The sequence below is a fragment of the Equus caballus genome, chromosome 11 (genome assembly GCF_041296265.1).
Source record: "Equus caballus isolate H_3958 breed thoroughbred chromosome 11, TB-T2T, whole genome shotgun sequence".
In the NCBI taxonomy this organism is placed as follows: Eukaryota; Metazoa; Chordata; class Mammalia; order Perissodactyla; family Equidae; genus Equus; species Equus caballus.
This window is the reverse complement of record NC_091694.1, coordinates 12,314,761-12,342,004: the sequence shown is the minus strand read 5'-3', so window position 1 is coordinate 12,342,004 and position 27,244 is coordinate 12,314,761. Positions and strand designations below refer to the sequence as shown.

General features: G+C 47.6%; 1 protein-coding gene across 8 annotated transcripts in view; it reads left to right on the top strand.

The window, feature by feature from the left end:
* The window catches only part of ARSG (arylsulfatase G), a 116,150-nt gene that overhangs the window by 41,856 nt on the left and 47,050 nt on the right, over window positions 1–27,244 (top strand). For all 8 annotated transcript variants that reach the window (XM_070226992.1, XM_023652157.2, XM_070226997.1 and 5 more), the window contains one exon: window positions 19,294–19,481. In XM_070226992.1, the coding sequence (XP_070083093.1) occupies window positions 19,294–19,481 (188 nt within the window). The remainder of the gene's footprint in view (window positions 1–19,293; window positions 19,482–27,244) is intronic.

Here is a 27,244-nt window from a genome sequence, read left to right as displayed (position 1 = left end):
GCTTTTAGCGTCGAGTGGCTTTGTGGGAAAATATCTGGCCCATTATTTAAACCGAGATTTTGCGAGGCCTGGACATTCCTCTTTGGGCTGCCCCCACCAGCGCGCTCTCAACCTGAGCAGAAAGGGCATCTCGGGGACCAGATGCCAACACAGTTTGGTGGCCTCTCCTGCTTTTTTCTCCTCTTTATGAAAATATTCTTTCCATCTGAGCCTTGTGACAGGGGCCAGGTGGACGGCCCTCTGGCCCGAGGTCGACAGCTTTTCACTTTGTGCTTTGTTGACAGGAAAGCCAGCTTCCTGTGAGGCCACGGATTGATTCATCGCTGGCTTCTCCCACTGCCTACTCATGGCCAGTGGGGAACTGCGACTTTCAGATGAGAACTCATTGCCAAACAGGGTCTCAGGGTGACTTGAGAAAGTGTCTTTTCTATCGTCTTCTTTTTATTGGCTTGTTAGTTTCCTAGGTCTGCTGCAACCAGCTACTACAAACTGAGGGGCCTAACACGACACAGATTTATCCTCTCACATCATAGGATGTTGTGAGGGTTGAGTTAAGCAATCCTTGTAAGCTGTTAGCACAGAGCCTGGCACACAGTAGAGACAGACATATGTTAGCTATGGCTATTTCTGTTATTGTTATTAGAAATGATATCCCTTTGAATTGTCAATGAGAATTGGCTACTCTGCATTATGAAAGGTCTAAATGATCAATCGTGGAAGGAGGAGTGGGTTTCCAGGGACAAATCCCTGTTAATCTCTACGTGGACCGTGCGCCCTGGGCCGACACCTGTATTTGAATCAAACACAACAGCTGCCGCCACAGCTAACCTGTGCTGAGTGCTTGCACGGGGCTGGCTCTGGCATTGCCCCATTTGGCTCGGGTTACCACCCGACGTTTCTCTTCTTTCACAGATGAGGAAATCAAGGTGAAGTAACTCACCCAGAGTTAGTGAGTGGCCGCGTCCGCAGTCCCTCCTTCTAGAGCCTTATCATTAAGGGCTGGGAGGAAGAGAGGAATTAGCAAAGAGTTTCCTCTAAGGCCGGGCCCGCTTTGCCGTGGGGACTGTTGAAGAGGAGATTGGAGTCGCAACATTTTTCCTCCCTTTGGGGCTGACAAAGGATTTCTGTGCTGTCCAGGGACGAGAGGCACTTTGAGAAATGTGGTGCTGATCATGGAAAAGATGTAGCCACTGGGCAGCAGGCTCGAGCAGCCGGGGGTGTGCGGTTGCTGAGGTTGCAGGTGCCCACGATCTCACCCTGCCCGCTCCAGCCCCATCTCCAAGCCCCTCCCCAGGCTCCCAACATTGCGCTTATTTCTGTTCCTCGAGCACTTTTGCCTGTCTCGGGGCCTTTGCACTGACTGTTCCCTCTTACGGGCAAGCTCTCCCCTCAGGATTCGAGCGGCTGGTCCCTTCCCATCCTCCTGGTCTCCACTCAGATTCACATCCTTCAGGAGGCCTTTCCTGACCATTCTCTCCAGCACTGCCTCCCTTCACCATGCGTGTCTCTTACCCTTTCTCCTGCTTTTTTTCCATGACCTCTATCACTGTTGAAGTGATCTTTGTTTCCTTCTTTGTTGCATGTCACACTGGAACGTCGGCTCCTTCAAGGAGCAGCCTTATCTATCTTGTTCATGCTCCAGCCTGGTACATGGCAGGGGCTCAAAAAATGTTTGCTCACATATTTAGACTCCTGGATCTAACCTTTTGGACATGCACAGACGCGTTAACCACAGTGTGGGATCTGAAACCAGGCTGCCCCGGTCTGTCACTTGCTAGCTCTAGGACACTGGGCTCATCGCTAAACTTCACCGGGCCTCAGTTTGTTCATCTCTAAAATGGGACAATAATGGCGCCTACATCACAGTGTCATTTTGAGGAGGAAATAAGTTAAGTCATGCCGGGCTGTAGGAGAGTCCCTGGCACATTTTGGAGCTTGGTAGGTGTAGCTCGTATTCTCTGCTGTAAGTTGGCTCCACTGCCCTGCTCCCCACCGTGTCCCCCTGCCCTGGCTGGAGGGCCATGCTGATTCATTCAGCTTATGTTCCAACAGTCTGTGCCCTGACCCCCATCCTTCCCCAAGCTGGGCTGTAGAACTCAGCTTGATTCTGCTCATTCCTAGACCAAGTCCCCAAGGCCACATTTAAATGTTTGTATAACGTTTCCCTCTTACTTCCCTGCCGGCATACTCCATTTTCTTAATTTCTTCTTCTTCTTTTTTTTGGTGAGGAAGATTGGCCCTGAGCTAACATCTGTTGCCAATCTTCCCTTTTTTTTTTTCTTCTCAAAACCCCAGCACATACTTGTATATTCCAAGTTGTAAGTACTTCTAGTTCTTCTTTGTGGGATGCTGCCACAGCATGGCTTGAGGAGTGGTGTGTAGGTCCATGCCCAGGATCTGAACCTGTGAACCCTGGGCCACCAAAGTGGAGCACGTGAACTTAACCACCATGCCACGGGGCCAGCCCCTCTGTTTTCACTTTAACCTGCCTATGGTAGATGCAATTTGCCACTTCTGTGGACGAAAAGGGCACCATTTACAACATAATTGTGATGTTATCATTGTTTCAGGAAAAAAAGGAGGAAGAAAAGCAGAATTTTCAGTGCCTCGATTTTGGTGTGCCTTTTTAGGCTTCTTAAACTCCATTTCCATGGAGATAAAATAGGGATTGTGGCCTGAACCCCCACAGCCTTGAGTTCATTTACAGTAGCTCAGGTCAAAGAGCATCCACACCACATACTGCTTGGGGGAAACTGAGGTGCAGAGAGAATTGAAATGTTTTTACTGTTATAGTCAGCTCGCTAACAGGTGGGGGACAGGTTATCTAGTTTACAGATTCGCCATGTTAAAAATAATGACAAACAATTTATTTGTGAAAAAAAAGTGAAAGCCCCCAGCAAGCAGCGAGCCTGTGCCTATCAGAGGGCATCATGGCTCAGGGGCTCTCTGTTGTTCCGTGACTGCGTATGTGTGTGGTGCAAGGCGCCCAGGCCCCTGCCCTTGTCAGTAGCTTTGCAGCCAACATGTTTTGCCCTTGACCTCGTGGGCTGTCGTTTCCCGGTGTCCTGTGCAAATCTGAGCTGGGCAGTGCTCTTGAACATTTGAAAGATTAAAAACGACATGATAACCAGGAGAAAGTTGAAATGTTGGAATTTAAATGAAAATGCCAGGGACTTAGTAATCAACTAAGACTTAACTTTCTCAAGCAATTAGAAAACTTGCCTTACAATATGGGAAAGAAGAATGAATTGCTCGTTGCTTTCAAAAAGAGAAAAGAACAAGTGCATTTCGTTGGCATCTCTTCCAGCATTGCCAGCAGTCTGAGAAATGTTTGAATCACTCTGAGAACCCGGTGAATAACCTTGATAATGCAACACTAGCTTGGTTTGTCTGCAGCACACCCAGGGAAGGCCAATGCTGGTTTCACCTGTGATCAACAAGTAGCGTATTTATTGAAATTCTCGGGTTGAGAAGTAATGTGCGTACGCCTCCTGGCTGGGTGGCTGGATTCAAACAATGGCTTAGAATGTCCAAACGGAGTTTTGAGCACCTGAGGGATCATGACCCTGTGTCCTGGGGGGAGAAGAGAATAACTGGTAATAGTGAGAAGGAAGTGGTCCCAGCCAGCAAAACCCAGATGCTGCCCGCTCACTTAAATTGTCTGCCTGGCTGGCTCAGAAATGAAGTTGACAGTATGTTGTAAATACTTTTACTTACGTAAATTGACTTGCAATATGTCAACTTTGCACCTTGGTTTCTCTTCCTCCCTGCCTCACTCCTTCTCTGCTCCCAATTTAATTTTGAGACGAGTCAGTGCTCCTGCTCAGAGTCATAGGCAGTGGCTTAGCCAGGCCTCAAAGATCAATATTCACCGCTGGAAGGTCAGAGGCTCCCAGGGGCTTGAGGCTGTTTCTAGAAAGGGCGTTGGGGAGGAATGAATTGAGCTGTCAGTTCAGTCAAACATCTAGAGTGATTTCTGTTTTCAGAATTGGCTTTTTGCGAAAATTCATCTGCCCTGTTACCTCTCAGGACTTTCTCAGCCATCGCCCCCACCTTTGGGATTTTGCAGTAACCCGAAGGAGGATGAGAACCAGGCTGGCACTCAAATCTGCAGGGGGTTGTAATGAGGTCTGGGGACACCGTGAGAGTTAGTAGGGCCAAAAGAACTTCCTGAACGAGACTTCTATTAGCAAGAGAAAGGCTTCTCCCACCATGTAATCCCCTTCCAGCTTTATCCCTCCCACCGCCCCCCGTAGTTCGTAGTTCAGTTTCAGAGTTGAGGACCCTCATGAGGGAGAAGTCCTCTTGTCCTTTGCCCTTCGCCATTGACTCTGAGATGTTCACTTTGGGGACCCCATCCTATCTTCTCCTTGTAAGCTCTCAGCATCATGGGACAGGCAGGTTTACACCTTTGTCCTTCGGTAAGTAGGTCAGATAGACATAAAAATCATGTACTGCCCATCTACCAACTGGAGCAAGGTAAAGCTTAAACAAAGGTTCTGAAGGTTTTATCCTCATGGCTCTGTTTAATAGATGGGGACAGGCAGGAACACCGTGATCCAGATGTCAGCCAATCTTAGAGAAAAGGAACTGAAATATTAACCAGTGAGGCCTTGGTGTCAGCCTGCTTTGCAACTACAAGTTCAAAATAGCCCATCCAGTGCCTCTCCTTCATTCTCCTTTTAAGCCTCCCAACTACGGTCATTCAGCAATGAATCTCTACTAAGAGCAGGTCAGGAGACAAATGCTGGGGGACCCCAGCCAGCACTGCCTTGAAGAGACTTACAGCCTGGTGACCATAAGGACAGGAAAGCCAGCTTTTAGAATGCAGAAGGGAGTGTGCTGGGAGAGTGGGAACTCCTGATGCCTCTCCCACCCCTGGGGCTTTTGTAACCTGAGTTGGATGTAATTGAATTGACACCCTAAGGCATAGAATTAGCACATTACTTACAGAACTGTCGGTTGTCAGTCGTGGTCAGTCGTCGCAGTCAAGAACGGGGAACGTCTGTGCTGGGCTTCTCACCTTTTGGGTGATAAAGCTCAGAGGAGGGAGAGTTAGAGACAGTGCTGTGAGACCACAGGAAGAGAAAGGCCATTTCTCCAGAGTGAAGCCCAGAGGTATTCCATAAAGCTTATCTGTTAGGACCCGAATGCTGAGACCTTAAATATGAGCGTGAATTAGCCAGATGAAGGGGAGGAAAGAGTATGAATAAAGACCCAGAATGGAAAGGTACCCATTCCCTTGATAAATATTCACAGAGGCTCCTCCAGGCACTGTCCTAGGTGCTGGGAATAGCTCCAACGAGACCCTAACGATGAAAAGCCCTCACTCTCCTGGGGCTGGCTTGCATTCTGGTGGTTGAATATGGCTGGGATAGGGAGTGTGAGGCTGGACCCATGGGTGGAGCAGTTGGTAAAGGGCATCATGTGCATACTCAAGTGTTTGGACTTGATCCTGAAGTCAGTGGGGGTCCTGAGCACTGAAATCATCGACCTGCATTTGAGATGGATTGTTCCAGCTTACTAGGGGTGGCCCACACTGGTGGCTGGGAGGGAAGGGAGGGTATTGCCAGAACTCCAGGATGGCTTGGCTCAGAGTTGTTGACAATGGGAGAAGTGTCGGATCCAGGAGGTACCGAGATGCCCGTGTGTGCGTCTTGTCGGGTAACTCATGTGCGTCCTTCCTTGAGTGTGAATGTGCGCACATCCACAACGAGAATGTGAAGAGGAAAGGGGAAATTGCCAAGGATCATACCAAGCTTAGCTGCCGGAAATCTTTTTTTTTGAAAAGAACAGGAGTGTGAGTGGATGGATGCATGGATGAATGAATGAATGAATGGGTGAATGAGTAAACAAAACACGCCAAGTTCACTGCTTGCTGCCACATTTGCTTGTAGTTGACAGAGGGCCTGCACATCCATTATCTCAATGATCCCACTCAACAACCTTCTGAGGGATGACTCAGCTGTCTTCCCATTGAACAGAAGGCAACCTGGAGGCTGAGCTGAGCTGCTTTTTCTAAGTCCTACTTCAGCGTTTTTCCAGTTCTCACCTCCCACCCCGGTCCCTCTGTGCACAGAGGCCACAGCAAATGATTTTTAGAATCTGTTTCTACCTCCAAGCCTTTAAATTATGAATGGAGCAAAGATCATTTTTATTCCAGTCACATAGCAATTTAGAGAGTTGCCACAGAAGGCCTCATCATCTATTTAAAATTCCTTATAAATGAATGTTGGACGCACTTAACTTTGCCATGTTATGTCTCTCCAGGGCTTTCGCGGTGGCGCTTCCAACGCCAGCGTTCCCTGATCCTAATACACGTAATTTATGCAATGGCAAGTTGCTTTGGTTTCTGTCTGGCTGTGTCTTAGTTTGCGTCGATTTTCCTGTTAACAGGCGGCTGTAATGTCTGGATCTGTATTTCCAGCTTTGCTGTAGAATGTATTTTCAGACTTTAATTAGGACCCCTGTTGGTGAACTGGCCTGAGCCTGCCCAGAAAGATTTGGGGAAAAACAAAAGAAGCTTTCCAAACAGCAAGACCATTTTATTGCTTATTAATTAGTGCCTGCCAAACGGAGGCAGAGGCAGGGAGAGGGGCGAAGGTGACGTGTGGGCCCATTTATTGGGCTGCGTGGGGGGGGTTGTTGGGTTATTTTGGGGGGGAGGGGGTACAGTCAGGGCTCTCCAAAGACTTGGAAATCAAGGATCTGAGCTTGTTTCTGAGAGTTAAGCTATGAACTTTAACACACCACGGGGAAGGAATTGAGCCCTAAAAGCATCAGCTTAAGTGATTATGTGAAAAGTGGACTAATGTGTTTTTTCCAATCAAATGACCTGGGCCTCTCTCTTTATGTCTTGTTTGTTCGTTCACCACATTTGGCTGGAACAGCTCCATCCCACCAAGGCACCCTGTGTGGGGCTGGTTGGGGCTGGAGTGGCATCTCTAAGCCCCACCCTTATAGAACCTGTGGTCTGGGGTGGAACTCGAAGCTTCATCTTGCTGTACAAATGCGTTAGAGCTGTTCCCAAGGTGATGGATGACATGTTCAAGGAGAGACCACATTCAGGACAGTTGTTAGAAACAGGCAAGCAAGGATAGTATTTAGGCAATGTATTTTTGGCACTGCCCGGGTGTATTAGTCAGCTATGTTGTATTTGTTATAACAAATTGTATTTGCTATAACAAATACAATAGAGTGGGTGGCTTGAACAATAGAAACTTATTTTTCACAGTTCTGGAGGCTGGGAGTTCAAGATCAGGTTGCCAGCATGGTCAGGTTCTTCTGAGGACCCTCTTCCTGGCTGGCAGATGGCCACCTGCTCCCTGTGTCCTCACATGGAGAGGAGAGAGAGAGCTCTGGTCTCCTCCTCTTCTTATGAGCACCCTATGATGCTCCACCTTCGTGACCTCATCTTAACCTAATCACCTCCCTGAGGCCCCACCTCCAAGTACTGTCACATTGGGGGTTAGGGCTTCAACATGTATACATTTTTGGGAGGACACAAACATTCAGTCCACAGCACCAGGGAAGAAGAAATGGTGGTCAGAAGCCTTGGAGCATCCTAGACTACTGACAAAGCTCAATGCACAGTGGACAGAAGTCCCCGAAGCGTAGCAAACTGAAGGACTTTTTCTATGATCTATTTGAATTTTTCTTAGCATTCATTAACTCCACACTCATCCAGGCAAACTTCAGATTCTGATTTCCCCTGTAATTCGTGCACAGGAAGAAAACACGTTAACCACACTGACACTCTGGTTCCTGTGTCCGTCCCGGGAAGTCTGTTGGGAAGTGGGCATTCTTGCGTCTCTCTCAAGCTCACATGGTTTGCGTGGGTGTGAGTCAGGCTCTCGGGGCTGGCAGCATCAAGAGTGAGACTCTGGACCTGCCCAGCCTCAGACCAGTGACCTAGTTAAGATGGTTCCCTCTGTGATTGGCCTGGCTCCAGAGAGTCTTCTCTCAAATGGAAAGGAAGGTGGGAAGAACATGGGGTTTCGGTTGGGCAGGCCTGGGTTCAAGTCTGAGCTCTGTCATTTCCTAGGTGTAGGGGTCTACAGTCTTGCATAAGGCACAGTGATTTGACAGAGTAAGATACATCCGCGCTCGTACCAGCCACATGGCCTTGGGAAAGCTACTTAAACTCTCTCTGCCTCCCCTTCCTTATCTGTAAAATGGGAATTCTGATGATTTGAAGTGATATATGTAAAATGATTTGGGTGGTAGCCACTTGATAAATGATAGCTATTTTTATTATTATAAGACAAACATAAGGTTAATGCCTATTTATACTTTAGGTCTCAGCTTACGTGTAACCGCTTTTGGGAAGCACTTGCTTCCCAGTGCACATGGACGCCTACCTGGTACACTCTCGGAACACCCTGTGCTTACTGTTCTTGGAGCCCTTCCACATACGGGAATTACCCACCTCTCTTAGTGAACCACGAGCGACTTGAGAGCGGGGATTTATCTTGTTTGCTGTTATAGTCTGGGCTCCATCCTGTTTCACCTGCAGTGTGATAGCCAGGACTCTGGTTGTAGGCACAGAAACCCAACTCAAGCAGCCTGAGCACAAAGGGGCAGAGCTCTGGCTCCTGAACTAAACTTTGGAGACGCCCTGTTCTGTCTGGGCTTCTGAGCAGCCGGCCCATGCTTTCAGCTCCTCCCGATGATGGGAGAGGTGACCCCTGCCCTCTGGAGTTATATCCTCATAGCTTGAGAGTCAAGGGGAAAGAGAGAGCTACTCCTCCCTTTCTGGTTCAGAAAATTCCAGGTTTGGATTCTGGGCAGCCCTGCCTGGGTCACGGCTCGCAGGCCCATCATGGAGGATAGGAGGTTGTGCTACTCTGATTAGCCCACACTAGTGTCTCAGGCCCACATTGGGGAGGGTGGGTGTGGGGCAGGGAATGAGCATCAGCAGCCCCACAAGAGTCATGTGGAAGGGATGGGTGGAGAAGGGGTGGATGCACCACAGAAAGACCCAACCAATGACCGCTCGGTAAGTGCTCAGCTCTTGCCAGCTGAATGTCTACATTCAGACATGAAAAGGCTGCGAGGACGTTTCACACGCTCCAGAAGTCAAAGTCAAGACTCATCCTCCTGAGGGATAAGGAAAGCCCTTGTGACAACGGTAGGTTTTGGAGGCTAGGTAGGAATTTGGAAGGGCAAGAAGAGGGGGAAAGTGTTCCGGGCTGAGATACAGCAGAGTCGAGGTGTCAAGCAGAGAGTTGAGTGTGGGATGTGAGGGAGGGAGGAATGTGAGATGTTCCAGGAACAAGAGTCCTGTTGGGCTGAGCTCTGGGAAGACATAAGGTGGTGTGTTATTTTTCTGGAGCTGCTGTAACAAAGTACTACAAACGGAGTGGCTTACAACAACAGAAATTCATTCTCTCACAGTTCTGGAGGCTAGAAGTTAAAAAGCAAGGTGTTGGCAGAGCCCAGCTCCCTCTGAGGCTCTAGAGGAAGTTCCTTCTTGCCTCTTCCAGCTTCCTGTCGCCCCAGGTGTTCCTTAGCTTGTGGCAGCAAAACTCCAATCCTTGCTTCTGTCATCAGATGGCCATCATCCCTTTGTCTCTGTGTCTTCACGTGGTATTCTCCTCGCTGTGTTTCTCTCCTCTTCTTATAAGGACACCAGCCACATTGGGTCAAGGACCTGCCCTACTCCAGTACAACCTTATCTTTACTTAGCTAATTACATCTGCAATGAACTTATTTCTAAATGAGGTCACATACTGAAGTGTGGGGTTAGGACTTCAACATATCTTTTTAGGGAACACGATTCAACCCTTAGCAGGCAGCAATGACTCAGAAGGCTGCAGAGGTGGATTGAACCAAAGCATGGTGGGTTATGATGGCCCAGCAGAAGGAAATCACTGAAGACCTGGGGTCAGGCGATGGTATGACCCATCAGTGTGCTAACATGGGCTGAAGAGAGTGAGCCTGGCATCTCAGAAGGTCACTGAAGTGATTCAGGGGAGGGACAACAACAATGTTGATCCTGGGTGGTATCATTTGGAAAAGCATTTTTTTTTTTTTTTAAAGATTTTATTTTTTCCTTTTTATCCCCAAAGCCCCCCGGTACATAGTTGTGTATTCTTCGTTGTGGGTTCTTCTAGTTGTGGCATGTGGGACGCTGCCTCAGCGTGGTCTGATGAGCAGTGCCATGTCCGCGCCCAGGATTCGAACTAACGAAACACTGGGCTGCCTGCAGCGGAGCGCGCAAACTTAACCACTCGGCCACGGGGCCAGCCCCCTGGGTGGTATCATTTGGAATGGGAGGAGCTGAAGGAGGCAGACAGCGGCAGAGACTTAAAGGTGACACCTCAGCTTCTAGTCAGGTTGACCAAGAAGTGGGTGGACACAAGCTCTTGGAGGAAGGATGCAAGTTGAGGCCAAGGTGGCTTGTAACTTACTTGTGGCAATGACTATGATGCCTGCATGGTACCAACAGCAGCCAAGTGCCATTCACCCCTGGAATTCCATCCATTACTGCCTTGTTCACTGCCCCCCCCCATCATACCTGGAGTGCTCTCTTTCTCCCGTTTAGCTAGTGATGATAGTAATCACGTTGACTACCATGAACTTAAAAAAACCCTGCTCAGTACCTGGAGCTCTGTGAAGTGCTTTATGTACAGCATGCCGCTGAATCCCTCAGATAACATGGCGAGGTGGGCATGGCCATGCCTACTTTGCAGATGAAGATACTGAGACTCAGATTAAGTTACCTGTGTCATCTCACACTAGACGGGGTTGGGGCCTGATTTGAACCTAGGCTGGCTTGTCCGTGCTTTGAGCTTTCCTACCACTCTGCTTCCCAAAGCACTGCCCTTGTCTTCTCTGATGGGGCTCATCTTGTTTTGTCTTATTATCTACATGTGTCTTGACACTTCTGCTGAAGTGTGAGCTTCCTGATAGAAGGGCTGTGGCTTCCTCCCTGTAGCTCCCCTGGCACCTCTGTTGTGGTCGGTTGCACTAAACCGGCAGCACACAGGTGAAGGGTTTGAGGTGGCAGGGGGTGTGTGTGTGTATGTGTTGGGAGGCAGAAAGACGAGCAAGGGGAGGAATGTCCAATGGCGTCTCAGTGTCTACATAACCAGCTGCTGGAGAGATGGAGTCTTAGTGCCCACAGAGAACGTGGTTGAGCAAACCAGCATGCAAGCAACCAGGTGCAAGCTACGGCTGTCCCACCAGATGGGAAGAACTGTCTCACCAGCAGAGTACAGGACCCCAGCTGCCAACAGTGGAGAAACAGCCTTCTGGAGGTCTGGAACCAGACCCCAGGGGCAGTGGCGGGAGAGGGCAGACACACCCATGCTCTTGTAGAACTCTATTCTAGATGAGGGAGCCCGACAGGAAGCAAGGAGACAAATCCATGACCAAGAGGAGGTCAGAGATAATAAGGGCTAAGGACAAAAGAGAACAGTGATGCTGTGGAGAGTGGGCAGATCAGGAAGGGCCTTCCTGAGGAGGTGAAATGAGGGCTGAGGTGACAAAAAGGGCCAGCCATGTGGAGACCAGAACAGAGCGTTCCAGCCAGAGGGGACACAAAAAGTGTCCAAAGCAGGAACGAGCTTGGGGTGTTCTACAAAGAACAACTCTGGACAGTGTGGCTGGAGGGGAAGAGCTGGGGGAGAGTTGGGGAGAGGACGTCAGACAGAACCTGGGGCACTGAATTCCCACCTTTCCTGTGTGGTCCCACGTGGAAATTAATGTTTGTGCCCCTTTCCAAGAAACTCTGCTGAGACTACTGGTGGCTGGAGGTGGGCAGTTTGGGGCTCCAACTAGGACAGCTGATGCCCCAGCCTAAGGGCTCTTCCCATATTGTGCTCTGGGTGGTGGCTTTCCCTGGAATTGTTCAGGACACAAACAGAGCCTGTGTAAGACTGCCTTGGAACCTTCAGTTGCCCATGGCCCCATCTGGCTGCCCTGGGCCTGAGGAGAACCCGATTTCAGAAAACCTATGCCCCATTTAGCCCTATCTGTGAGTTCCAGCTCCCGGGCTGGGAAGCACTGATGGAGGGCCTGTAGACCGTGATAATGACTTTGGATTTACTTAGCTTGCAATGAGAACCCATTAGAGGGTTTCCAGCCAGGAATTGATATTAGCTGATAAACAATTTTTAATATTACTTTGGCTGACCCACGGAAAATGGGAGGAGGAAGAATTGGGAACAGGAATTGTAAACGGGGAGCAGGGCTGCCACAAACAGGTGGGTGGATTGTGCACTGCTCACCTCCAGAGCACGGTGTCAATGGTGGTTTTATGCTCTGCTGTTGCTATCTTGAATTGCTTGGTAATTTTTGAATGAGGACCTCTGCATTTGTATTTTGCATTGGGCCCTGAAAATTGCACAGCTGCTCCTGCTGTGGTGGATAAAGAGATGACGCCAGCAAGTTTGGGTCCGCCCATACAGAACTACAAATTCAAACCAGAATGAATCTGGGGGCGATAGATGCTCATGACTTCACATATGTAAAGTGCTTGGAGAAGAGCCTGGATTGTGGAAGTGCTTTGTAAGCATTAGCTGTGATAGTAATAAGAATTATTATAAGGAAATTTAGGAGTGTAGGCTAAGAGGGTCCTTGTACTTTAGTCTCAGGAGGAAGAGAACAGAAAAGGCTGCCCAGAGATGAATGTTTGTCTTGGAAGCAAAAGTGTGTGCACCGAGGTGGAACTCAGTTTGGAATTCTAAGGGTAGCATTTGCCAGCTCCTTGCAACATCCAGGGCCCTGGATTTTGCCCCAGCAGTTTGACAACCTACTGCCCCAGTGTGTCTGGCAGGTGGCGATGCTTTGAGAGAAGCTGTGCCTGGGAAAGTCCCCCAGGCACCCAGCGATTGAGAGAAGGAAGGCTGCCAGTGCTTCTTCTAGCCCTGCGGAACTCAGGGTCAGGGAGAAAGTGCTGGCGGGGGCGAGAAGCCAGAGCTGGGCATCCCAGAGGTCCCCGCAGAGGCTGGGAGTGAGGCTTCACCCCCACCTTCCCTGCCCTCATTCTGTCAGACGGAGGCATCGCACAGCCTGCTTTGGAGAGTGCGGCTTTGGGGCCGGCGCTTCCAGATCAGCAGCGCTGGGATCTTCCAGTGCCATGTCACTGCTCCCTGATGACGTCCCTTCTTTGCTGTTTGTCACCTTGAGAAATGGTGTCAGGGAATTTACCCATCTTCTAGGACTGAGGCCCAGGTCTCTTTAGCAAGACTTGTTATGTTGTACGAAAGCAAAGAGGACAGTGGCGTCATCCATGCAGCACACCTTAGGTAGCGCCCACTCTGTGCTGGTCAGGGGAGTTAATGGCGACCCAAGTGTTGCCTAGTGAGAGAGACAGACATCACTCTGGTTGTGTATTGCTGAGTAGCAAACTACCCCCAAAGGTAGGAGCTTACAACAACCATTTTTTTCTGTCTCATGATTTCGTGGGTCAGGAATTCAGGCATCCCTTGCTTGGGCAATTCTTCTTTGCCATATCATGTTGACTAAGGTCACTCTGTGAAATTCAGCAAGCAGATAGGAGGGCTGAGAGATCCACGGTGGCCTCACTCACAGGTCTCACATCTGGATGCGGATGGCCTTTGCTGGGGATCATTGGCTGGAGCACCTGCAGGACAATCTTGGTGTAGCCTGAGTTCTTGTACAGCAGCTCACAGAGTATTTCAAGGGAGGAGCAGAAGCTGCCAGACTCGTAAGGCCTGAGCCCAGACACTGGCACAGTGTCACTTCCACATTGTTCTAGTGATCGAAGCTGATGTAGAGTCAAAGGGAGGGGACTCAGATCCCACCTCTCAATGGAAGGCATGTCAAGGATCTTGAGCAATTACGGCCGTCTTCGAGCTGTCCTGAACATGAACACAAAGAATTACAGTTCACTGTTGTAAAGATATGCCAAAGGCTATGTGATTACGTAGAGAAGACGGGGCCCTGATTCTATGCAGGCATCGGTGAGGGGGGTGGGTGCAGATGGTTAGGGGAGGGGAGAGTCAGGGAAGATGGCATAGGGGGGCAATATTTGAACATTTGAGCTAGGTCTTGAGACAGCTGGAACTTGTCAATCAAGGTAAGGTAGGGTGGTAGGAGGCTCCCAGTGGTGGGTACAGCATGTGCAAAGGCACAGCACTATGGGAGGAATATGGTGTGTTCAGCGTAGGCTGTGGGAGGGTGGGGAGGCAGATGAGCCCAGAAAAGCAGGCAGAGAGAGGTCATGTTTTTCAATAAGGGATTGGTGAGATCAGATCTGCTTTGTAGAAAGATCTCTGCATTAGCATGGCAGATGGTGTGGGGTGGCAGGAAGACCAACCCCTTGTAATAATTTTGACTCTTAACTCCCCAGGGCCTCTATTGAGGCAGTGACAATGGGTAGCGGAGAGGGGACAGATCTGGGAGCTACTTAGGAGACAGAATCGATAAAACTTAGTGACCGGTTTGACATGAGGAGTGAAGAGTCCAGGCAGGCCCTGGGGTTTTCTGCTGGAGTGAGGGGGTGTCCGGTGGTGCCACTCAGCAAGGTGGCATATGGGAGCAAGTTTGGGAGATGAAGATAGTGAGCTCAGCCCTGGATTACTGCGTCACGGTGCCAGGTGGAGGTGCCCAGGAGGGGTTCAGGTAAAGGTGTGGACGCTGCGGGAAGTCTGAGCTGGGAATCCGGATTTGGGAGTCGTTAGCTTTCAGGCATTGGTTGAGGCACAGGGACTGTATGAGACTTCCCAGAGGGCTTGCGAGGGCTAGAAGGGAGTGTGGACTGGGGAGGGGGCTCTGGGCACCTCCAATATCTTAGAGGTGGACGAAGGAGATGAGCCCACAATGGAGGTAGAAGAGGAGCCGTCAGGAGGCAGAAGGATGAAGACAGGACTCTTGGAGGGCAAAGGAGCAAGGTTTCTGGAGGAAGAGAGCTCTCTGAATGGGCAGATTCTGTGGAGTGGACCCCGGGAACCAGCGGACGTGGGCTGAGGATACGGGAGATGAGGAAGCTCGGTGGAGACTCTTTTTCCGGAAGTGTGAATTCTGGAAGCATGGCAATGCTTGCTCAAGAGACCTCAAGGCTCCTGTCTTCAGGCAGACCCCCATGAGATCAAGCATTCTGGAGTGGCTGGGTCATATGGTAATTAGTCTGTAAGGTTTTAAAATATTTTTTCCTGATGATCTCTAGGATTGAGAGAAATCTTAAAAAAAAAAAAAGAAAAAGAAAGAAAAAGAAAAAAGAGGAAAGAAGCAAGAAAAGAAAGGAATCCTCTGTGTCACTTTGCAGACCTCATTGTCCTCCAGGGCCACCCCCAAAGTCATAGTGAAGGGCAGAGGCTCTGGGCCCTGCTCGCTGTCTCCGAGGGTCTGAGAGCATTAGAAACTCCTGGGACCTTAGTTTGCAGGCAGTCCTGGTGGCCAGAGAGAGGCTGTGTAAGTGACTTGCCGCTAGAGGCCCTTTCGAATAGCGTTCCGTGCCCTCGGCCCTGCGCTTTGGCCAGAGTTGCTTGCACAGAGAAACAGGGATCTGCGTATGTTTCCCCATTTTCCTCTTCTGGGCTGGCCTCTGTGAGGGCACAGACAACAAGGACATGTCCCTCGACTGGTCTTAGCCCTTGAGCCAGCACTGCCATGGCCAGGCTGTCTGGGGACATTGCTGGGCCCAGTTCAGAGGTGCTGTCAGTGGGCTCTGGGAGCCGCCACCGTCCGCATCTGGGGTTATGGCTGAGGCCTGAGGCTGTACGGCAGGTGGTGACCAGCGTGAGATGTGGTGGTGGCAGGCTCTGCAGAGGGTGGGAAGGGAGTGTTCAAACACAACCTGCCCTCCGCGACCTTCTCCCCTTGCTTTCACACTGGACCCCTGATGTCACATCTCTTCGTGACACTCCACATCATGACACTTATGCATGCAACTTCCACATTAGCATGTTATCTTTAAAACCATTGAAAAGATGCTGCTCTTGGTGAATGAGCTCAAGGAAACCGCTGCTGCCGTCCCTGCTTCGTCACACTGCCCCAGTGACGGTTATTTTGGGGTTTGGTTACGTTTTCAGATGAAGTGGCTGGGAGGAAGACTCCTCTCCCCACCCCCTGCCACTTCCCTCCCCTCTGCTCCCGACTCTATTTATAGAGCCCTGGTGTGGGAGCCCGAGGTCAGCCGTGGACAGCACAGGCGAGCCCTCCTTGTGTTCTGGTGGAGGGAGGAAGACCCGGAATGGATGAACTCAAAAATAAAGAAGGTAATTCAGGCTGGCATCCGTGCTACCAAATACGTACCCTGATTAGAGGAGGACAGAGGGGGCCTCCATGCGGGGAGACCTGAGGGGTGAGGAAAGCCCATGTAAAGATGATGGCGGGCGTGCCCGGCAGAGGCCTGGCCGGTGCAGAGGCCTGGCTGGGAAGGAACTTGGCATGGGTGTGGAACTGAAAGAGGAACCCAGTGCCGGCCGCATGAGCTGGGGAGGGCGCGAGGGGCCCAAAAGGTGGGCCGTGGGGGAGCAGGGTTTCAGAGTACTCAGGGCAGTCATTTTAGGGTGATAAGAGTGGTCAGAGGAACACTTGAGAGCCCCCCTGGCTGTGTGGGAGGACAGATTATACAGGGAAGAGAGAGGCATGGCGACTGTTCTCCCCGGCTGACCCTGTGGCTGTGGGCCAGTCCCTTATCCTCCTGGACATCAGGTTTCCCTCTGCCCGGGGTGGTGGCTGAGCTTGCCTGCTGGACTCCTGGGCAGCCTGGACACATACGGTTTCGAGATGCCTTTCTCTATCTTAAGCCACCCCTGCCTCTCCTCCAGCACGGCCCCTGGCCACTGCCCTGCTCATTCCAAACTCCAGACTACCATCCTTCTTAACCTTTTCAATATTAAAAATCTCAAACATAAGGGCCGGCTCGATGGCATAGCAGTTTAAGTTCGCTCACTCTGCTTTGGTGGCCTGGGTTTACCGGTTTGGATCCCGGGAGCAGACCTACGCACTGCTTATCAAGCCACGCTATGGCAGGCATCCCACCTATAAAGTAGAGGAAAATGGGCACAGATGTTAGCTGAGGGCCAGTCTTCCTCAGAAAAAAGAGGAGGATTGGCGGCGGATGTTAGCTCAGGGCTAATCTTCCTCAAAAAAAAAAACAAAAAACCTCAAACATAAAGGAAAATTAAAAGTCTAGTCAAATAAACATGCATATACTCAACCATTAACATTTTGACATTTTTGCTTATATTTTCTCTATCTATAATCTTTCTTCCTGAATCATTTGAAGGGTGCAGACATCATGACCTTTTATTATAAATACTATAGCATGCATCTCTTAAGAATAAAAATATTCTTAATGTAGTAAAATACATTTTTAATATAATAAAATATATTATTAATGTAATAAAAATGTAATATACACTATATATCATGGAACATTATTCAGCCATAAAAAAAGAATTAAATCTTCCCATTGGTGACACCATGGTTGGACCTTGAGCACACTGCACTTGGTGAAATAAATCAGACAGAGAAAGACTAACACCGTATGATCTCACTTATATGTGGAATCTAAAAAAAAAAAAAAAACAGAAACAGAGAATAGATTTGTGGTTGCCAAAGATGGTGGGTGGGTGGGAGAGTGGGCAAAATGGGTAAAGATGGTCAAAAGGCACAAACTTCCAGTTATAAGATGACTAAGTCTGGGGCTGTAATGTACAGCTTGGTGACTGTAGTTAAGAACATTGTACTGCATCTGTGAAAGTTGCTAAGAGAGTAGATCTGAAAAGTTCTCCTTATAAGAAAAAATTTTGTAACTATGTGAGGTGATGGATGTTAACTAAACTTATTGTGGTGATCATTTCCCAACATACACATATAGCAAATCACTATGTTATACACCTTATATACAATGTTAGATGTCAATTATATCTAAATAAAACTGGAAGAAAAAAAGGATAAAAATATTCTTTCATGTGGCCATAATCAAAAAAATGAAAAATAACCCCTTACTATCATCTTATATATCTAGTCTGTATTAAATTTCCTTAATTAACCCCCCAAATGTGGTGTTAGTGTGTTTGAACTGGGATCCAATCAAGGATCATGCATTATATTGGGTTGTTTCTTTAGTTTCCTTCAATGTAGGATATCCCCCTCCACCCCATTTTTCCCTCAGATATTGACTTTTTGAAGAGCCAGAGCAGTTGTCTTGTAGAATGTCTGGATCCTGGTTTGTTAAATTATTTCCGCATGGTGTCATTTAATTTGTTCTTCTATTAGCTATATTTCCTGTAACCTGGAAATTAGGTCCAGAGGTCTGATTAGATTCAGGTTAAATGTTTTTCGCAAGAGTCCTTGATGTTACGAACTTCATATTGCATCCCACCAGGAGACACACTAGATAAGATTGTCCCATTATTAGTGACATTAGGTTTAATAATGTTCCTTGAGGGTAGGAAAATTACTAGACTCCATTTCTATTTCCCCATAGTGTGCGAAAAAAGGCTGAACGTACGGTAATGCGTGATAGGTACAGTCAGTTCTTGTTATTGGCGGTCATCATGTTCTACAAAGTCACGATAACACTGAATTAGGGAACATGGAGCCACTGCTTCTAGGGGAAATACAGGGTTAGGCTCCTGAGAGCCTCTGGTCGCATCATTTTCCTCAATGGATCAGTCCAGAACCTTGTTTCATGTGTGTGTCTGTTTAAAGACATGCTCTTTAAAATATACTTCTGATTCATTAACATTGAACTCACGGCCAACAGCACTGGGACTCATTCCCGAGCGAAGCTTCTCTAACGCGTGTATTTTCTCTGTAAGGCACCTCACAGCCTTCTTGAACTTGGGAACACTAGCCAGCCCTTCAGCACTATGCTTGGCGGGCATTTTAAACAGCGAAATCCCCAACAGAAAGAGCAAAAAATGCAAAAACTATGGCACTAAATAGACTGAAAAGGAAGACACTTGCTTACAGTGTGAGAGCTGAAACAGAGGTCGCCTTGTTCGACTTCAGCTGGGATCGTGCACGGAGGGCAACTCCTTGGAGGGTCTGCCTGAGTCCCTGAACGACCACTTAAGAGCTACGAGTATTGATTTGGGGACTACAAATAAATTATAGTGAGTAAGTGAATTCAAAACATGAAATCTTCAGATAAAGAGGATCAACTAAATGTGTTGGATTAAATCAGTTTGAATTAGCAGTGTGCCCATGGATTAGTGGCATTTCCTCTTACCTTACCTGTCCTGTGACTGGGTGAACTTTGAGATTTTTTTCCAGTGCTGGAATCCCAGGGACTGGGTGGGAATTGAATTTTCTTTCCGTTTGGCTTCCCGTGGTTGGAGGGACCCTGATCACTTTCCTTTGCCGCAGGTTTGTGGATTTCCACGCCGCTGCCTCCACCTGCTCACCATCCCGGGCCTCCCTGCTCACCGGCCGGCTGGGCCTTCGCCATGGAGTCACGCACAACTTCGCAGTCACCTCTGTGGGGGGCCTTCCACTCAATGAGACCACCTTGGCGGAGGTGCTGAAGCAGGCTGGCTATGTCACTGCGATGATAGGTAACACTGGAGCCCCACAGCCCAGAGCTCCATCTCCCCCGCTGCATTTACTGTGATGGCTGCTTCATGTTTGTGTAGCCTCAACGAGCTGCCCCCTCTTCTGCTATGTCTGCTTTCTCATTTACTTCTTGCTGTATACGTTAGGAATGCTTTCAGTGATAAGCAATTGAAAAGACCTAACAGTGGACTAAATCGTACGTGGAGATATTTTCCTCCCATCATAACAAGCTTAGAGGTAAGTGACTGCTGTCATTGGCTTGTTCTCTCTTTCTGCTCTGCTGATCTTACTATGCTGGCTTCTGTCCTCGTGCTTATTACCTGTAGATTGCAGTGTAGCAGTTTCAGTACCATTCACTATAAATTGGCTCAAGGAAGGAAAAAGAGAGGAGAGGCAGTGCCAACCTTATCTGTTCACTTTTACCAGGAAAGAAATCTTTTCTCAGACACTTCCCCTCCCCCCAGCAGAAATGCACTTAAATCTTATTGGTGGAGCTGGGTCACATGGCCACCCCTCACTGCAAGGAAGGCTGGGAAACTGGGGTCCGTATTATGGTTGACTTGGACTTGGGCACGGGTCCTTGACTCCCTGAACAAAACCAAGGTTCTATTAGCCAGATAAGTGGGGACATGGGTGTAGGGTAGGCAAACAGCAGTGTCTGCCACACTGTCCAACAGCTTCCTTTCCTTTTAAATTTTTGTAGGGACCTCTTGCTCTGCATTTATTTGGTGCCAGACACTGGGCTGAGTTTATTTGCATCAGGGTCTGGTGATGCCTTCTGAGATTACGATTTCCCCCATTGTCTAGGTGAGAAAACAATTTCAGACGGCGAAGAGACTCATTCACTGTTGCCTAGCCTGGAGCGGGTGGAGGCCAGACCTGGACGGGCTTTTATGCTTTGCTGCACCACCTGTCGCCCCTCCAGAGGCCGAGACAACCCAGCAGTCCCCGCAGCATCCTTAGGCTGCCTGTGCTTGTTATTCTGACTCTCCAAGAGCTGAGTCCAGTGGGATTCCTGTCTCCCTCCACCATTCATGAAGTGGCAAGGGAGGGTGTGCTGACAAATTGGATGGCGCCTGGAGAGCCCGTCTTAGCCTCTAGGAGGCTGGCATTTGTGATGTTGGCCCTGCCTCCTCCTCTGGATCAAGGATCCTGACATACTTCTTTTTTTTTTTTTTTTTTTTTATTAATGTTATGATAGATTACAACCTTGTGAGATTTCAGTTGTACATTTTTGTTAGTCATGTTGTGGGTACACCACTTCCCCCTCCGTACCCTCCCCCCACCCCCCCTTTTCCCTGGTAACCACCGATCAGATCTCCTTCTCAATATACTAATTTCCACCTATGAGTGGAGTCATATAGAGTTCGTCTTTCTCTGACTGACTTATTTCGCTTAACATAATGCCCTCGAGGTCCATCCACATTGTTGTGAATGGGCCAATTTCATCTTTTTTTATGGCTGAGTAGTATTCCATTGTGTATATATACCACATCTTCTTTATCCAATCATCAGTTTCTGGGCATGTAGGCTGGTTCCACGTCTTGGCTATTGTAAATAATGCTGCGATGAACATAGGGGTGCAACGGACTCTTGAGATATCTGATATCAGGTTCTTAGGATAGATACCCAGTAATGGGATGGCTGGGTCATAGGGTATTTCTATTTTTAACTTTTTGAGAAATCTCCATACTGTTTTCCATAGTGGCTGTACCAGTTTGCATTCCCACCAACAGTGTATGAGGGTTCCTCTTTCTCCACAACCTCTCCAACATTTGTCGTTCTTGGTTTTGGATGTTTTTGCCAATCTAACGGGGGTAAGGTGATATCTTAGTGTAGTTTTGATTTGCATTTCCCTGATGATTAGCGATGATGAACATCTTTTCATGTGTCTATTGGCCATATTCATATCTTCTTTTGAGAAATGTCTGTTCATGTCCTCTGCCCATTTTTTGATCGGGTTGTTTGTTTTTTTGTTGTTAAGCAGTGTGAGTTCTTTGTATATTATGGAGATTAACCCTTTGTCAGATAAGTGGCTTGTAAATATTTTTTCCCAATTAGTGAGCTGTTTTTTTGTTTCAATCCTGTTTTCCCTTGCCTTGAAGAAGCTCTTTAGTCTGATGAAGTCCCATTTGTTTATTCTTTCTATTGTTTCCCTCAACTGAGGAGTTACAGTGTCCGAAAAAATTCTTTTGAAACTAATGTCAAAGAGTGTACTGCCTATATTCTCTTCCAAAAGACTTATTGTCTCAGGCCTAATCTTTAGGTCTTTGATCCATTTTGAGTTTATTTTGGTGTGTGGTGAAAAAGAATGGTCAATTTTCAATCTTTTGCATGTGGCTGTCCAGTTTTCCCAGCACCATTTGTTGAAGAGACTTTCTTTTCTCCATTGTAGGCCCTCTGCTCCTTTGTCGAAGATTAGCTGTCCATAGATGTGTGGTTTTATCTCTGGGCTTTCAATTCTGTTCCATTGATCTGTGGACCTGTTTTTGTACCAGTACCATGCTGTTTTGATCACTGTAGCTTTGTAGTATGTTTTGAAATCGGGGATTGTGATTCCGCCGGCTTTGTTTTTCTTGCTCAGGATTGCTTTAGCAATTCGCGGTCTTTTGTTGCCCCATATGAATTTTAGGATTGTTTGTTCAATTTCTGTGAAGAATGTTCTTGGGATTCTGATTGGGATAGCATTGAATCTGTATATTGCTTTAGGTAGTATGGACATTTTAACTATGTTTATTCTTCCAATCCATGTGCAAGGAATGTTTTTCCATCTCTTTATGTCATCGCCTATTTCTTTCAAGAAAGTCTTGTAGTTTTCATTGTATAGATCCTTCACTTCCTTGGTTAAGTTTATCCCAAGGTATTTTATTCTTTTCGTTGCGATTGTGAATGGGATAGAGTTCTTGAGTTCTTTTTCTGTTAGTTTATTGTTAGTGTATAGAAATGCTACTGATTTATGCACGTTAATTTTATACCCTGCTACTTTGCTGTAGTTGTTGATTATTTCTAATAGTTTTTCTGTGGATTCTTTGGGGTTTTCTATGTATAAGATCATGTCGTCTGCAAACAACGAGAGTTTTACTTCTTCGTTACCTATTTGGATTCCTTTTATTTCTTTTTCCTGCCGAATTGCTCTGGCCAGCACTTCCAGAACTATGTTGAATAGGAGTGGTGACAGTGGGCACCCTTGTCTTGTTCCTGTCCTCAGAGGGATGGCTTTCAGCTTTTGTCCATTGAGTATGATGTTGGCTGTGGGTCTATCATATATGGCCTTTATTATGTTGAGGTACTTTCCTTCTATACCCATTTTACTGAGGGTTTTTATCATAAATGGGTGTTGGATCTTGTCGAATGCTTTCTCTGCATCTATTGAGATGATCATGTGGTTTTTGTTTTTCATTTTGTTGATGTAGTGTATCACGTTGATTGACTTGCGGATGTTGAACCATCCCTGTGTCCCTGGTATAAATCCCACTTGATCATGGTGTATAATCTTTTTGATGTATTGCTGTAATCGGTTTGCCAAAATTTTGTTGAGGATTTTTGCATCTATGTTCATCAGTGATATCGGCCTGTAGTTCTCCTTCTTTGTGTTGTCCTTGTCAGGTTTGGGGATCAGAGTGATGTTGGCTTCATAGAATGTGTTAGGGAGTTCTCCATCTTTCTCAATTTTCTGGAACAGTTTGAGGAGAATAGGTATTAAGTCTTCTTTGAATGTTTGGTAGAATTCTCCAGAGAAGCCGTCTGGTCCTGGACTCTTGTTTTTGGGGAGGATTTTGATTACCGTTTCTATTTCCTTACTTGTGATTGGTCTATTCAGATTCTCCATTTCTTCCTGATTCAGTTTGGGGAGATTGTAGGAGTCTAGGAATTTGTCCATTTCTTCCAGGTTGTTCAATTTGTTGGCATATAGTTTTTCATAGTATTCTCTTATGATCTCTTGTATTTCATTGGTATCTGTTGTGATTTCTCCTCTGTCATTCCTGATTTTATTAATTTGCGATTTCTCTCTTCTTTTCTTGGTGAGTCTGGCTAGGGGTTTGTCAATTTTGTTAATTCTTTTGAAGAACCAACTCTTTGTTTCATTGATCCTTTCTATTGTCTTTTTTTGTTTCAATATCGTTTATTTCTGCTCTTATTTTTATTATTTCCCTCCTTCTACTGACTCTGGGCCTTGTTTGTTCTTCTTTTTCTAGTTCTGTTAGGTGTCGTTTGAGGTTGCTTACGTGAGCTTTTTCTTGTTTAGTGAGGTGAGCCTGTATTGCGATGAATTTCCCTCTTAGGACTGCTTTTGCTGCATCCCAAATGATTTGGTATGTCGTGTTCTCATTTTCATTTGTCTCCAGATAATATTTGATTTCTTCTTTAATTTCTTCAATGATCCATTGTTTGTTGAGAAGCGTGTTGTTTAGTCTCCACATTTTTGCACCTTTCTCTGCTTTTTTCTTGTAGTTGATTTCTAGTTTAATAGCGTTATGATCAGAAAAGATGCTTGATATTATTTCAACTCTCTTGTATTTATTGATGTTTCCTTTGGTTCCCAAAATATGGTCAATCCTTGAGAATGTTCCATGTGCACTTGAGAAGAATGTGTAACCTGCTGTTTTTGGATGAAGTGTTCTATATATATCTATTAAGTCCATCTGGTCTAATTTTTCATTTAATTCTGTTATTTCCTTGTTGATTTTCTGTCTGGATGTTCTGTCCATTGGTGTTAATGGTGTGTTGAGGTCCCCTACTATTATTGTATTGTTGTTGATGTCTTCTTTTAGTTCTATTAAGAGTTGCTTTACAAATTTTGGTGCTCCTGTGTTGGGTGCGTATATATTTATAAGTGTTATGTCTTCTTGGTGGAGAGTCCCTTTTATCATTATATACTGTCCCTCTTTGTCTTTCTTTATCTGTTTTGCTTTGAAATCTACCTTGTCTGATATTAGTATAGCGACACCTGCTTTCTTTTGTTCATTATTAGCTTGGAGTATTGTTCTCCATCCCTTCACTCTGAGTCTGTGTTTGTCTTTGGGGCTGAGGTGTGTTTCCTGGAGGCAGCATATTGTTGGATCTTGTTCTTTGATCCATCCTGCCACTCTGTGTCTTTTGATTGGGGAGTTCAATCCATTTACATTTAGAGTGATTATTGAGACGTGGGGGCCTACCACTACCATTTTGTGTCTTGTTTTCCGGTTTTCTTCAGTTTCCTTTGTTTCTCGTCCCATGGTTTAATCTGTTCTGATGTAGAGCTGCTACTCTCTGTTGTTGTCCTTCTACTTATCTCCTCTGCTCTTGGTTTTGTAGCCCCTTTCCTTTTTTGGATTTTTCAGGAATGAGGGTTTTCCTGAGGATTTCCTGAAGAGGAGGTTTTGTGACAATGAACTCCCTTAATTTTTGTTTATCTGGGAAAGTTTTTATTTCTCCATCGTATTTGAAGGATATTTTCGCTGGGTAGAGAATTCTCGGCTGTAGGTTTTTGTCCTTCAGATTTTTGAATATATCATTCCACTCTCTTCTAGCCTGTAAAGTTTCTGCTGAGAAATCTGCTGATAGCCTGATGGGGGTTCCTTTGTAGGTTAGTTTCTTTTGCCTGGCTGTCCTTAATATTTTCTCCTTGTCGTTGACTTTTGCTAGCTTCACTACTATATGCCGTGGAGTTGGTCTTCTTGCATTGATAAAGTTTGGAGATCTATTGGCTTCTGTCACCTGAAGATCCATCTCCCTCACCAGATTTGGGAAGTTCTCAGCCATTACTTCTTTGAATAGGTTTTCTGCCCCTTTCTCCTTCTCTTCTCCCTCTGGTATACCTATAATCCTTACGTTGCATCTCCTAATTGTGTCTGATAATTCTCGGAGAGTTTCTTCATTTCTTTTAAGTCTTGCTTCTCTCTCCTCCTCTGCCTGCAACAATTCTATATTGCCATCTTCCAAATTGCTAATTCTTTCCTCCATATTATCGGCCCTACTGTTCAGAGCATCTAGATTTTTCTTAATCTCCTCTATTGTGTTCTTCATTTCCAATATTTCTGTTTGGTTCTTCTTTATCGTATCAAACTCTTTTGTGACATAGCTCCTGAACTCGTTGAGTTGTCGGTCAGAATTCTCTCTTAACTCAGTGAGTATTTTAATGATGGCTGTTTTGAAGTCATCATCATTTAGGTTATATATCTCATTTTCTTTGGGATTGTTTTCTGTGTATTTGTTACTTTCTTTCTGTTCTGGAGATTTAATGTATTTTTTCATATTGCTTGATGATGTTGATTTGTGCCTCCGCATGGAGATAGAGTTTAGTTGCTCCTTTCACTTGTTTCAGCTGCTGCGGTGGGGGGAGCAGCTGTTTATACTTCACCAACCAGGAACCCTGTCCGTAGTTGCTAACTGGGCCTGGGCCCCTCTTCGTAGCCACAGTGGCCCTTTGGATTCCCTCTTCTGCCGTGGGGGCCGTCACGGGGGGCTTCAGGCTGCAGGTGCCTACTGTTGTTGCCCACCTAGATGCGCTCTCTCCTTGGGGTCTGCAACGGTGTTATGGGCTTTTCCAGCGGCCAGGGGTGGGATCACTTATATTTGTCGCTCCGTTGCTGTCGGCACCCACCAAATCTCACTTGTCCTCTATGGGTCGCAGGAGAGCTATTGGCATCTTCTACAGTCTGTGGTTAGTACACCTAGCTATGCTGCTTTTGCCCTGGGGTCTTCCAGCCTTGTGGCTGGCGGCTGGGTGCCTTCTACTGGTGCTGTGCAGAGGCTTTCCCTAAGGCTTCTGTGAGCCTGTAGGGTTTCCCCCTAGGCTACTAAGCTGGGTCTCTGGAACTCTCTCCAGCCCCAGTCCTCTCCGAGATCTCCGGCAATCCCTAGCCTCACCGGGCGGGCAACGGCAGCTGGGGGTCGCCCCGCTTCTGGGCTTCTCTCCGGGCCTCTGCCGGGAGCCCTGAAGGCTGGGCGTGGCCCCTCTGCTAATGGCAGACAGAGAGTTTTGTCTGCTGCCTGGCGGAGCTCCGGCGCTTCCCCACCGGGTCGCCGGACCGGCCTTTGAAAGTTCCCCCGCCCCGGTCCTCTCCGAGATCTCCGGCAATCCCTAGTCCCACAGGGCGGGCAACGGCAGCTGGGGGTCGCCCCGCCCTCTGGGCTTCTCTCCGGGCCTCTCCCGGGAGCCCTGAGTGCTCAGCGTGGCCCCTCTGCTACCGGCAGACAGAGAGTTTTGTCTGCTGCCTGGCGGAGCTCCGGCGCTTCCCCACCGGGTCGCCGGACCGGCCTTTGAAAGTTCCCCCGCCCCGGTCCTCTCCGAGATCTCCGGCAATCCCTAGTCCCACGGGGCGGGCAACGGCAGCTGGGAGACCTCCGTGCCCTCCGTGTCTCTCTCTGGGACCCTCCGGGAGCCCCGAGCACCAGGCTGGGTCTCCCCGCCAATGGCGGGGAGAGACTCTCCCCGCGGGCTCAGGTGTGCAACTCCAAAGTTTCCCTCTGCGTTTAGGAGTAATTGCGGGGGGTTTAAGTAGGGTTCTGGTCACCTGTTTCCACCGTCGCTCCTCTGTTGTGTTCTCGCTCCTGCCCTAGATGTGTGTGGATCCTCTGGGGGCGTCCGTTGGAAGAAAGCCGCTTGCGGGTACTAGGCTGCCCGTCGGGGTCGGAGAGTTTTCACCTATTTCCACATCCTCCCGGAGGAAAGTCCGTCCGCCTTCCGATGTATAGTCGCGTGGGTGTCTCAGACGTCCTGAGATGCTGTCTGGATATCCTTTGTCAAGCGATAAGTGTCCAAATAATTGTAGACTCGAAGGGC